Below are 13,774 nucleotides of genomic sequence, written 5' to 3'. Positions count from 1 at the left end.
GAACCCAGGTCTGTTTTTTTCCAAGCCAGACAGCCCCTGATGTCCCTGGGACTCACCTTCCAACTCTTCTTTCTCATAGTGAATGTTGAGAATTGTGCTGGTCCCACCCTGATCCACCACAGCTTCCTCATCTGGCCTCTGTTTAAAAACAGATATGCAAATAGTCACCAAAATATACAAATATTCATTCATTCAAATACTTGGAATCACAGTGTACATCAAGATGCTCTGAGATACCCAGAGGGGAAACACAGCGGCTGGAACCACATAATAACCTTGAGATGCAAATATGCCAGCCAGCCATTCTCTTTCCCATTGTTGTGAGCAGACAAGACCCAAAGCACATTAAATAAATATACCCAAGGTCACAGACCACTGGGAGGAAATAAGACTCCCAGTCCTGTCCTTTCAATGGACCCCAATTACACACCTGAGAGCCATCTGAAACTTGAGGAATACTAGCAGGCACTTGCTGTGAGTGGTAACTGCCCTCACTTCCAAACTAACCTAGCCCCCAATTTTTATGTCCTAATGGCACACTCCAATCCTAGTTAGTAGTAATGATATGTGTGTGTGTGTGTGTGTGTGTGTGTGTGTGTGTGTGTGCACTCGTGTAGATGGCTTAGTGATTAAGAGTATGTATACTCTTACAAAGGACTCAAGTTCAGTTTCCAGCCTATAACTCCAGCTCCAGAAGATATGATGCCCTCTTCTGGCCTCCTTGGGCAACTGCACTCATGCAGGCATACCCACACACATATAAAAAACAAACAAACAAAAAAGCCGGGCGTGGTGGTGCACGCCTTTAATCCCAGCACTCGGGAGGCAGAGGCAGGCGGATTTCTGAGTTTGAGGCCAGCCTGGTCTACAGAGTGAGTTCCAGGACAGCCAGGGCTACACAGAGAAACCCTGTCTCAAAAACAAAAAAACAAAAAACAAAACCAAAAAGAAAACAAAACAAAACCAAAAAACAATACACAAAGAAACAACCCAGGTGTGGTATCGCATGTTTGTAATCCCAGCACTCGGGAGGCAGAAGCCAACCTGGTCAACAGGGCAAGTTCCGGGTCATCCACTTCTGCATAGTAAGGCCCTGCCTTAGAATTAAAAGAAAACAAATATTTTAAAAAAGATTACAGCCCTATACCTAGCACAGAAATGTTCGTATCACATGTGCTTAGTACATCTTTCTTAAAGCAATGACTGTAACTTCAGACACCTTCCCACCTCACTGGGCACAGACTCACCAAGACAAAACACGCTTCACCAATGGCCCGGCACAGCTCTCCTTCCCTGGTGTGCGGCTCTGGCCAGGCTCCAGTCCCCCAGGGATATGGGCACATCCTTACCTCCGAGTGGCCCGTGCTTGCCATCAGGTCCCCCCACCCTCCCTCCAGGTATGGCTCAGACCTCCAACTCACTCACTTCACCCTGCTCCGCTATGCCCCCAAACACAACGCTGAAGACAGACAATCTATTCTCACAATGAAAAGATATTTTTAATGAGGTTAACTTAAATAATTTTTTTAGAGAAATAGAATGTCAAATGTCAGAGTAATTAATTTGATAATTTACTTTCATAGATATTTAAAATTGCATATTATTACCACAATGAGAAGCATCTTCAAGACAGAGTATTAAGTTTGAAGAGCAAAGAAAAAAACAAAAAACAAAACAAACAAAACAAAACAAAAACCCAAACCCTGTGATTTGCTATACTTTGTCAAAGAAAAGGAGATGGAACATAAACACTTGATTATGGTTTAGAATAAAGTATGTAGAGAGATGGCTCGGTGGTTAAAAGCAGCACCAAGTTCAATTCCCAGCATCCACATGGTGGCTCACAGCCATCTGTAACTCCAGGTCCAGAGACCATAATGCCCTCTACTGACCTCCACAGGCACTGCATGCAAATGATGCACAGACAGACATACACGCAGGCAAAATATTAGTTAAAAAAAATAAATAAAATTTTTCAAAAGAAAGAATAAGTTACAAGAACTTGTTTTTTAAACTCTCAGATCAGGGACGAAGAGATGGCTCAGTGGTTAAGAGTGTATTGCTCTTCCTAAGGACCCGAGTTCAGGTCCCAGTACTCACCTTAGAGCGCTTAAAACCATGGTAAGCCCAGCTCCAGGGGGCCAGCACTCTCTACTGGCCCCACAAGAGCCACCACCACTCGCACACACACAAGCACACAGATACACATAAATTAAATCTTTTGTAAAAAAGGATTCTCAAAATCAAAACAAAACAGAGACAGATGTGAAATTGGTGATGTGCCGATTTCAGAAGAGTCTATTCTAAGTAACGCAGTGCATGGGAACAGGCTGAGGACGGGCTCCGGATCAGCTCCAGGTGATGCGTGACACAGAGGGGAAATCAGGACAAATTGTCCGACCGCCCTCAGCAGCATCCCCAGTTAGAACAACAGAGATGAACCACAACAGTGAACACCGTAACTCTTCTTTCTTTTATGGTTTTCCAGAAGTCTCACCCTGTAGCTCAGGCTGGTCTGGAATTTGCTCTGTAGCCCAGGCTGGCCTCTCAGTGTATGGGGATTAGTCCTGGTGTGGGTCTCTGAGGGCACTGGGTGCTCCAGCCGGATGGAGAATGGAAAAGAACAGATCTCTCGGTGCAGCTGGAGAAAGGAAGCGTCTACAGCCACAGTGGGGGGCGCTTCACACAAAGCAGATTCTTATTTTGTAATATACTCTTTGGTATTTGCCACTAAAACCGAAACCTAAATCCACATAAAATCCTGAACAGAGAGAGGTTCATCACTGCTGAATACTTAAAAGCCACCAAGATGTCCCTCTAAATGAACACACAAACTGTCATCTCGGAATTCAGGAAGCTGAGGCAGGAGGATCACTAGCTCTAGGGAAGTTATGGGGGGGGGTGAGAAAGAGACAGAGAGAGAGAGAGAGAGAGAGAGAGAGAGAGAAGGAGGAGGAGGAGGAGGAGGAGGAAGAGGAGTAAGAGGAGGAGGATATTCTATGTACTGAATAATCCCAGTCCTGTGACATTCAGGAAAAGACAAAACTATAAAGATTTAAAAAAAGAAGAGTCCTCCCCAGGGGCTGGGGGAGGGACTTACAGTCAAGCACAGAGGATTTTAGGGCAGGGTATAAAACCATCCAACTCTAAGACCCCGCCCTAATGAAGCTATGGACATAGCCATGGCATGTAAGCTGGTCTGTCGGGTGGGGAGGGACTGCAGGGGAATTTCCTGTCCCTTCTGCATTGTACCGTGAAAATAAAGCTATTTATTACAAAGTCTCTAAAAATCAGAACAAATGTGACTGCCGAGGAGGACACGCAGCGGGAGAGCCTGTCGCCCTTGATGTGACCCGGTGGTGCTGCAGAGGCCTCTACAACACACTTTAAAGACGCACTGAAGTGTTTTCAGATGAAGCTCATACTGTAATCACAGACAGACAGCTGTGAGTTCAAGGCCAGTCTGAGCTACATAGTGGGTACCTGGCCAAGAAGTCTACACAGAAAGACCCTAGGGAGGGGAAGGGACAAGGAGGGGGAGGGAAGCGCCTGGTTTGACCTATGCAGTCCTCCAGGTAACCTCCAGCCCTCCCTCGGCCGGCCCCACGGCGTTGCAATTTGATGAAGTTCCCACCCGCACACCAGCCCTGCTTGCAGCTGGGCTGTATGGAGACTCCTACAGAATCATCTCTGCTCCTTTTCCCTTGTGCTGTACTGGGGGTTGAACCGAGGGCCTTGCACATGCGACAGAGTTACACCACAGTTGAGGAACTTTTTCTTACGTGTACTTTTAACTGTGTGGAGGGTGTTTTGCCTACATGTCTGTGCACGTGTGCCTGGTATTGGGGGAGACCAGAAGAGGGCATTAGATCCCCTGGAACCAGAGACGAGACAGTTGTGAGCAGCCTTTTGGGTGCTGGGAATCGAGCCAGGGTCCTCTAAAAGTGTAGCCAGTGCTCTTAACCAGCAAGCCATCTCTCCACCTGACAAGGAACCATTTTTAAGTAAAAACAAAACCAAAAACAAACCAAACACACCTGTTTTGCTTATCTAGCCTATCTGCCCATGAGCTCCTTTCTCCTTGCTTTGTTTAAGACAGGATCTCAGTATGTAGCCCTGACCGGCCTGGAATTCAGAAACCGCCTGCCTCTGCTGGACTTAAAGGTGTCTGCCACCACAGCTGCCATCACAGCTGCCATCACAGCTGCCACCACAGCTGCCACCACAGCTGCCATGGGCCATGAGCATCTCCTAAAGCCCAGCACAGTTCCTAAACTGTACCAGCATGCACCCCTACAAACAGCATGCACCCCTACAAACAGCGTGCACCCCTGTACATAGCATGCACCCCTGTAAGCAGCGTGAGTAGTGTGCACCACTGTGAGCAAGGTGCATCCCTGTGAGCAGCGTGCATCCCTGTACTAGCATGCACCCCTGTGAGCAGTGTGCATCTCTGTGAGCAGTGCACGCCCCTGTGAGCAGTGCACGCCCCTGTGAGCAGTGCACCCCTGTGAGCAGTGCACGCCTGTGAGCTCCATGGCGAGTAGAGGGAAACAGAAGAGACAAGATGGTGTGTGTGTCACTGTCGTTGATACATGATGATTCATTATGCAAATATCTCTCCTTTGATATACATTTGAAATGTTCCCCAACTTTCAAGCATATGCCAAGATTGTCTGAAATTATCAAGCTGAAAAGGAAATCTCAGCCCTCTTGGTCCATGCTTGCAGCAGGGGCCACAAAAGTTGGCTCTATTTGCCTCTACAGCCATCACTACTTACAGGAAGCAAGATTCTCCAACTTGGGAGTCCATGACCTTCCAGGAGACCGAAGGATGGAGATGGCTGTGCATTGGGTGGTGTGGGGGGGCAGGCCATAGCTTTTACCAGATTCTCAAAGGAGCTCGTGGCTCAGGAGAGATTAGTCATGAGGAGCACATTAAGCAAGCTCAGGGGAAGGGAACAAGGGAGAAGAGTGGGGAATTAGAGATAACTCTTCCTTACGAGTGAGCCTCCTTCCCATGCTTCCTCCTAGTGGCTCATTAATGCTGCTGCCTGCTAAACATGAACTGGAGGTCCCAGGGACTCCATAAAAAGAGCTGAGGTGTTAATTCACATTAAAGCATTGAAACTGCATGGCTGGAGGCAGCTCGGCTGCGAGGCTCTTGTCAAGGACCAAAGCTTGGTTCCCAGCACTCACACCAGGCAGCTCCAATAAACCACCAATAAACCCCAGCTCCACGGGACCTGACGCCCTCTTCTGGAGTTCACAGGCAGGCACTCGAACACACACACACACACACACACACACGCACACAGATACTTGTTTGTGCACACATACACAAAGACACACATACACATAAATAAAAATGAAATTGAGCCTTTTTCATTAACTCATTGGCACTTCACAGCACGTGTTGAGAGATAAAGCACTGTTATAAGTGTTGAGAGATAAAGCACTGTTATAAGTGTTGAGAGATAAAGCACTGTTATAAGTGTTGAGAGATAAAGCACTGTTATAAGTGTTGAGAGATAAAGCACTGTTATAAGTGTTGAGAGATAAAGAACTGTTATAAGTGTTGAGAGATAAAGCACTGTTATAAGTGTTGAGAGATAAAGCACTGTTATAAGTGTTGAGAGATAAAGCACTGTTATAAGTGTTGAGAGATAAAGCACTGTTATAAGCCTTAAAAACTGGTCTTCCCCAGGGAAGACCCGGCCCAATCGTTATCCAATACCAAGCGCCCTGGGAGCACACACATACAGGTAACATGTGGACTAAGCAGGTTGTAAGTATATATTTAGGAGTGTGTGTGCATGCATGTGTGCTGTGTATCTCTGTATGTGCATGTATCTGTGTCTGTGTAGGTGAGGGGCAGGAAGGCTCAAGCTTTAGTGTTAATTATGTATTAACACTGCTCAATGCAAACAACCTGGCCGTTTCTGAGAGCTCCAGAAACCTGAGCGTGGTGGGTGCACGACCGCGGTGGGACTCCAGAAACCTGAGCGTGGTGGGTGCACGATCGCGGTGGGACTCCAGAAACCTGAGCATGGTGGGTGCACGCCCGCGGTGGGACTCCAGAAACCTGAGCATGGTGGGTGCACGATCGTGGTGGGACTCCAGAAACCTGAGCATGGTGGGTGCACGATCGCGGTGGGACTCCAGAAACCTGAGCATGGTGGGTGCACGCCCGCGGTGGGGCTCCAGAAACCTGAGCATGGTGGGTGCACGCCCGCGGTGGGGCTCCAGAAACCTGAGCATGGTGGGTGCACGCCCGCGGTGGGAACGGCCTGAGACTCACACTGTCCTCCCAAGCAGTCCGTGCTCAGACTCTCACACACCCAAGCGCCCTGTTGCTCAGCAGCCCTCAGGTTCTCCATCTGCCTCTTCACCCAGCACAACACCTGCTCCCTGGAGCCCCCTTGGAAGCCAGGTCTCTACTTCTCTCTCACTCTGGCTTGGAATAAACGAAGCCAAAGACGAGATCCCTTTGGTAACTCAAGAGCTGTGCAGTTCTCTGACAGCGCTGTCACAGGGTCGGAAGGCTGGGCAGGCCTGGGTGCCTTCAATTACTTCCTCAATGCCTACAAATGCCCAACAACAAGAAAACGTGGCCCATGGGCCCTGTGGCAGGAGTCACTCACTGGCCGGCCGTGGGCTCCCTCCCACTCTCCAGTCTGCTGGGAAACGAGACTGCACAGTGACTCCGTGCTTCTTCTCATGAGCCCCACTTGAAGTCACTCCCGTTTAGTAGAGACTTGGAGAAGACTGGTCCCTGGAGAGATGCACATCGAAGCCGCAGTGACATCAGTGTTCTTGACTTTACCCGGCAGAAGCAAGTTAAGAGTACCGCTAAGTAAGACTGTTGAAAATTATATAAACGGCAAAGGAATCACATGTACTTAAAAGCATTATAGAGCCAGGCGTGGTAGCTTGTGTTTGTAATCCAGCACTTGAGAATTGAAGCAGCAAGATTACCAATTCAAGGCCAGCCTGGGTTACATACAAAGATCCTTTCCTTAGGGGGTGGTTGGTTTTATAAAGGCTGGAGAGACGGTTCCTTGGGTAGGAGCACTCGTTGCTCTTGCCAAAGACTTGGGCTCAGTTCCCAGCACCCATGTGGTGGCTCATAGCCACCTGTATCTCCAGTTCCAGGGAATCCAATGCCTTCTTCTGGCCTCTGTGGTAACTGTACATACATGGAGCACCCACATACATGCAAGGAAAACACTCATCCACAGAAATATTTTTCAAAAAAAGAAAATATCCACAGACGCATGAGGCAGAGAAACAAAATTGGAGAGGAAGATCGGAGGGGAAAACCAGAGCCTGAAAGATGTGATTTCTGACTCCGAAGCAGGAACAACAGAGGGAGGAAACTACAAGCCCAAGAGCGAAGAGCAGGCAGTGCTTAGTCTAACAAGACAGGAGGCGTCTGTGACTCCCAGTTACCAACGCAGCAGTGAACTCCTTCCTACCTTATGGGAAATGGCCAAAGGCTCCATTACCTCAGGGCCACTGTAACCTAGCAGCTGAATCGAGGAGGCTGTTTCTCTTTGTGTTGGCAACACTATGGCTGCTCTGCCAAGGCAAGCAGCTCTGAGTTGATTACCTGCAGCTTAGAAGGGAGTAAATGAGCAGCCTCCGCTGCCCCTGTTCTATGGCCAAGGCTCTGCTCTTCAAGTCAGCCCACTGCCCTCCCACAGAGCTCCCCAGCAGTGGAGGACTCCCGCAGGCTCTTGTCCCCCGCCCCCGCACGTGCAGGGAGGGCGAAGGGGTACAGACCGTACTGCAATGGGGTGAGGGGGCAAACTTCCATCTGGAACTGGAGTCTTTGCTCAGTAGAGTTGAGCAAACACTTATCACCTGCTTACCATCAACTGGCCCGGACCTTCAGGAATCAAGGTCGGCTCTCAGGGGAGCCAACCATTCATTTGCTCAGCAAAGATGTACTGCGCGCACCGTGTGCCAAAGCCACTGAACACGAGAAACCAACTCCAGAACTCTTGTCCCGGGAGTTTGTTTCAGGTCCACCATAAGACACAGGTGTGAGGCTCTTCCCAAGCTGGACTCCTCAGTTCCTCCCACACACCAGGGTCTGACATTCTCCTTTCACTCCTTTGTGCAGTAGACCCCCGCAGCCCAGGCTGGCCAGGAACTCTATGTAGCCAAGATTAACTGTGAACTTGTTTGTACATTTATCTTGTACATTTATCTATGTGTGAGAGAGCGTTTTGCCTGCGTGCATGCGTGTGTGTGTTTGTGTGTGTGTGTGTGTGTGTGTGTGTGTGTGTGTGAGAGAGAGAGAGAGAGAGAGAGAGAGAGAGAGAGAGAGAGAGAAACACATGGGTGTCTGGTTTCAGAAGAGGGTATCAGAAGCCCTAGATAGAGTTATGAGTCACCATGTGGGTGCTGAGAACTGGGTGCTCTGTAAGAGCAACTAGTGTTCTTAACTGCTGGTCCACCTTTCTTAGTATTATACCACCATGTGCTCCTGCCTGCATGGGTTCGTGTCTGTGGGGGCCAGGGATCGGAGGGAGTGATGCTATGTGGGCATGTGCTTGCCGTGGTACACCTGTGGAGGTCAGAGGACAACTCTGTGGAGTCTATCCCTTCTTTCCAGTCTTCATGTGGGTCCCATGGTTCAAACTCGAATGGACAGGCTTGTACAGAAGCGCTCACCCTGTTGGCCCATCTCTTGACCTTGAACTATTCATCCTCGGGCTTCTATCTTCCCAGGGGTGGGATTGCAGTCATCTACTATTGTGCCCAGCTCCAGGGATTGGTTTTGGTTTTCAGAATATTTCTGCTACACGTGCTAAGGCTGGTGCATACAAAAGCCAGGCTCCTTTGCTTCCCTGCTCCCTGGTCGGTCCAGCGAGGTCCCTCCCTCCTACTGCCTCCACACCAGCTCTCCCTTACTCAGATCCTAAGGTGTCCAACCTCCTGGGCTTCTCTTCCAGCACTTCCTCCTGGACAGTTCTGCAAGTGCTGACCAGGAGACCTGTGAGGCTGTAAGACCTTCCAGCCCAGAGCTGGGGCTTTCCCTAAAGCGGTCTTCTTGCCTTCTTCCTTTTACTCACTCGATGTGATACATCCGTTTGTAAGCTTTTCCAAGCACCTCCAGGGCTTACTCAGGGCCAGGTGCTCTAACACGAGGTTACAGCCATGGGATGGATGCTCTGCATGGCTTCTGAGGGCGCAGCCTTCAGAGAGAGATGGCTCGGCCCTTCTAGAAGTTTACACTTCAGCTCACCACATTTCAGTTTCTTCATCTGAGAGGTAGGAATTGTAATGGTGTATAATTCTCGGAGCTACAGAAAAAGTGAGCTGATATGAGGCTAGGAGTAGTTCAGTCACAGAGTGAGGCCGGGTTCAACCCTCAACATTGTAACTGAAGAAGAAAAGGTGACCATGAGATGAACGGAAAGGTGAACCTAGTGGTGCCTGGAGCTCAGAAAGCAGGCAGTGCCAGCAAATAAAGGGGAGTGTGGGGTAAATGCAGACAGGAGCCTGAGTGGTCCATAAGGGGTGAAGGCCTAAGGACCCGTGGCAGGTGGTGCCTACAGGGAGCCTGAATGTTCAATTCTGGTGAAGCTACAGGAAGCCAGCCTAGAAGGTCAAAAAGGAATTTCCTCAGTGGAGAGGAGAGGAAAGATCCCATGGCTAACCTGAGCCAAGGTACAGGACGTGTGGGTCAGCGACCACCTGCAAATTCTCTCGTGAACATCCTGCTCAGTAGACCATGAGGAGAGGCACTTCTGTCTCTGGCCCACGAGCCCTTCATTTCCAGCAGCCAAGCACTGACCGGACACCAGGCAGAGTTAGAAAGGACCATCTCTTCCGGGGCCCCTTGGAACTTCCAGCTAAGGAGACAACAGGATATGAAGACAAGTACACTCACACTCACTCTTTGCTGGGAAGGAACACAAGGAGAATCCTATGGATATCTCTGACTCAGGGGTGGAGGTCAGGAGACACAAGTGAGTCATGAGGCAGAAGAGTGTCCTAGAAAGAGGACGGATCCCGAGCTGTGAAGGAACACGTCATACCAAAGAAAGGCAAAGGAAGTCAGAGCTGGAGGCCATGGTCAGAGTGGAGGACTCCAGGGAGACTGGCCGAAGCCTTGGCCATGTCAAACCTTGGTAAGTATGGCCGAGTTTGGATTTTATTCTAAATTGCTCAAGAGGCCATTGGCAGGTTTTGAGATAAGACACGATGTGTTGTATTGTGTTTCTAAGCCCCCTCTGGATGCCGGATGGAGGGCAGCTGTGGACAGTTACGTCAGAAGGTCCGGGATGGAGTCAGGATGTGCAACTGTGGTGTCTTGAACCTCTGCTCTCAACAACTCAAACAGCTCACCTGCTCTGCAAGGTCCAGTCCCTCCCTCGGGCGGGCTCAGGAGGCGTGGTCACAGAGGGCGTGGTCACTACGGTGACCGCCCATTGGCTAACTATCCCTTCAAACCCTTGCCATTCCTTTCTCAGCCCTTATTCTCCTCCCTCCCTAAATCTCAAGTTCCCTTACCTGACCTCACAGCCCTTTTCCAGCCCACTCCATCACCCACTGTAAAGAACACACTTACAATGTGTGCAGACACAAAGGAATCAATTCTACAGGCCACTAACAGAACCCAAGTGTTACTTGATACAGCCAGCACACATTCTGCAGGTTATAGACAGATCTCCTCACACACACCCTAGCCTGATCGGGACCCCATCTTCTGTCTCAAGCCCCCTCACCAGTGACAACTCTTGGTCCTCGGGTAAACACCAGCTTCTTCAGCAGGGGCCACGGTGTCTCCCTATGTTACTAACCCAGAACACACCTTACATTCATTCCCCCGTGGCTCCTGTGGCTGCACCACACTGTCCTTCCAGAACCTGCTCCACATCTGCCACAGGACGTCTGAAATTCCTGTTCTGTTTCCAAGTTCTTCGACCTCCCCTTTCCTTCAGCTGATGTTCACTCTTCAGACCTTTGCCCAAATTTTCTTCATTAGAAACCTCTCCCATGGTCTGAGTCACGTACCCTCTCACAGGGCTGTCTGGGACACTGCCGAAGCACCTGAGTTTATGATGACACATTTCCTTTATGTAGTTTTTGTTGTTGTTTGGTTTTGGGTTGTTTTTTTTTTTTTTTTTTTTTGAAACAGGGTCTCATGATGTAGTCTATGCTGACCTCAAACACACAATCCTCCTGCCTCAGGAGGACTAGGACTACAGTGTTTTGTTTGGTTGACTTTGGGAAGCAGGGAAGGTAGAGTGTTTGTTCTGGCATGAAGACCTGAATCCAGACTCCCAGGACCCGTGTTAAAGCATACCAGCATTCGGGGCGGGTGAGAGGACCTCACCATAGGCTGATCCCAAGGGCTCATGGCCAGCTGATGTTCAGTGTAAGAACATGTATGAATAAATAAGGTGAATACCAGATATCAAACTCTGGCCAGCCACCACATGAGTGCTCGGGCACACACACACACACACACACAGGCATCCACACACAATTCTTACTTCTAGCCAGGGTATGGCTCAGTGGTAGAGCCTTTGCATAGCAAGTAGAAGGCAGTCCATCCCCAGAACCGCCAAAGGCAAAAAAACCAACCAACCAAACAAACAAAAACGCTAATTCTCCTTTTCTACCAGCTGGAAGAGGCAAGAGCATGGCCTATTTTTGCTCACTGTCTCCCAAACAAAGGTTGACTATAACATAGCATGTCATAAGATCAGATGGGGAAAGGTTTTCCAAGATCTTAGATCTATTTTTGTGACTGGCAAGCAAAGGCTACTTGCCGGGAAGAGGGGCAGGGTGTGTCATGCCCACTTCATTCACCACATGCAGGAAGTTCTCCATGCCTCCTCCCAGAACCCACTCCTGATGTCAACATGGCATTTGCTTCCAAGACCCGCCACCCTTCCTGCTTCGGTACTAGTCTCCGGCTCAGCTCCCTTCCCTCCTTCAAACCCTCTTGGCACAGCAGTAACCACACCTGATCGGGTTTCACAAGAAAGCCGGTGTGAGAATTCAAAAAGCTACTACTCACTGGATATCACACAATAAACTGTGTTTCACGGAGTCCTTAAAACAGCCTTGTGAAGTAAACCGTACACATATTTCCATTTTAATAGATGGGGAAACCGAGGTTCCAAGAGACAGGTAGCTTACTCAGATCGCGAAGCCTATGAGAAGCAGGTTGGAACCTGTACCCACTGACCCTTCACACCTAGTCCAATGCTTCCTAACATTAGCCGCCCCTGTTGTTCTAGGTAAGGCTGGTGGTGTCGGCGCTGTTGACACCTCACGGCTCCCCTGGTTCATGTGCATCCATACCCAGAACTTGTCAGCTGTCTGGGCAGCACGGAGGGATCCACAAAGCCGGCTACATTCTCAGGGCTGTTCCCAGCCTCCCGGTCTTTGCAAGGTTTCCTCTGAGTCACTGAGGAAACAGAGTCAAAACACAAAGACCCGCGCAAGGTCCCTGGATTCCCTCTCGTCCACCTACAGCATAACTAGGCAAGGCCAGAAGCCGGTGTGGGCCGCCAACCGGGACCCGCGGACAGAGGTCACTGCTCCGGGACACCGGGCAGCCGGCGACGCAGGGGATGCTGCAGTGCCGGCGGCTCCGGGCTCGGCCCAAGGTCACCCTCCCCGGCCACCCGGAGCGCCCCCTGGCGTCCCGTGCGGGCCTCCCCCCTGCCCTCGGGGACACGCCTGGAACCCCGGCTGGGGCAGGAGCGGGGCGGTGGGCAGAACACCGAGGCTGAGCCGGGGAGGAGCGGGAGGCGGGGCCCACCTGATAGCTGAGGACGCCGTCCGGCTCGTTGCTCCCGGCGGGCATGGCCGGGCGGAGCCTGGTCTCGCCGGTAGGTTCCAGGTTGAGCTGCAGCAGTCCGCGCCCTGTAGTCCAGTGTGAGACGATCGCACGCGCAGCGACCCCTACCCTGGATCCAAGGATCGGTCAACCATCAACCGGCGCCACCTTCATAGCCATCAGCCCGCGAGGCGCCCGCAGCAGCCAATCAGAGGGCGCCCCGAGCAGCCAATCAGCGCGCGGAGCACGGGAGGACGCTGTCCGGCGGTACCCTGGGCTACCAGGAAGAAGGGAGGAGGGCGCCAGAGAGCCAACCCCCTCCCCGCGCCGGTTGCCTTAGAAACCGCCTCCCCCCTTAGGGGGCCTCCGGGCTCCGAGGTCCTTCCTACTGCTTGCTAGGAACTGAAAATCCCTGCCTCTGTTTGCAGCTGCACCTGACTCTTGGGAAAGTGTCAGGTTTACCTGTTCTGATTTTATTCCTCGGAAGATGGGTTTTAAATTAATAGAAAATTTCCCTCCGAAACCAAGATGGCAGGAGGAAGTAATGAGAAGAGAGAGCCTTCTAAAATTACTTTTAACCCTTGAGTTAGTGGCCAGATTGAAGAGCGTTAGAGAGCAGCAGACAGGAAGCAGTCAAAGAGGCTGAGACTCGGGTCTCCCCAGTCTAAGACTGACAGCAGACAGTGGGGGTTGAGCTGAGGGTGATTTCAACGTGTCCAAAAGACATACTGTAAGACGAATTATTGTTCAGCAGCGGAACTAACCGATCTGAGGCGAGGTTGGAAAGTGAGGAGTAAGGCATTCGACTTGATCTGAGTTTAAAAGGAAACAGAGTAGGTTAACCATCCGTAGCTTGAGAGAAAGAAAGGGGCCTTTGTCTTCTGTCTCCTGAGAGTGGAGGTGAGTCCAAGCCATTGAGGGGAAAGGGATCGTGGCAATCAATCTCAGCCTCTGCCAAAACTG

At 50.5% G+C, this 13,774-nt stretch overlaps 1 protein-coding gene and 1 long non-coding RNA gene across 2 annotated transcripts in view; one reads left to right on the top strand and one right to left on the bottom strand.

The window, feature by feature from the left end:
* Positions 1-13,021, bottom strand: part of Slc4a8 (solute carrier family 4 (anion exchanger), member 8) — a 62,225-nt gene extending 49,204 nt beyond the window's left edge. Inside the window, exons 1-2 of the mRNA NM_021530.2 lie at positions 12,794-13,021; positions 57-138 (exon numbers count right to left, since the gene is read on the bottom strand). Of these exons, the coding sequence (NP_067505.2) occupies positions 57-138; positions 12,794-12,838 (127 nt within the window). The 5' untranslated portion in view covers positions 12,839-13,021. The remainder of the gene's footprint in view (positions 1-56; positions 139-12,793) is intronic.
* Positions 8,932-12,079, top strand: Gm52175. The gene is made up of 3 exons (XR_003951485.1): positions 8,932-10,145; positions 10,242-10,374; positions 11,842-12,079. It is a non-coding gene; the product is annotated as a predicted gene, 52175 (long non-coding RNA).
* Positions 13,022-13,774: the final 753 nt, after the last annotated feature.

This window comes from Mus musculus, chromosome 15 (genome assembly GCF_000001635.26).
Source record: "Mus musculus strain C57BL/6J chromosome 15, GRCm38.p6 C57BL/6J".
In the NCBI taxonomy this organism is placed as follows: Eukaryota; Metazoa; Chordata; class Mammalia; order Rodentia; family Muridae; genus Mus; species Mus musculus.
Note: the sequence above shows the minus strand (reverse complement) of the source record. Positions and strands in the feature narration are given on the sequence as shown.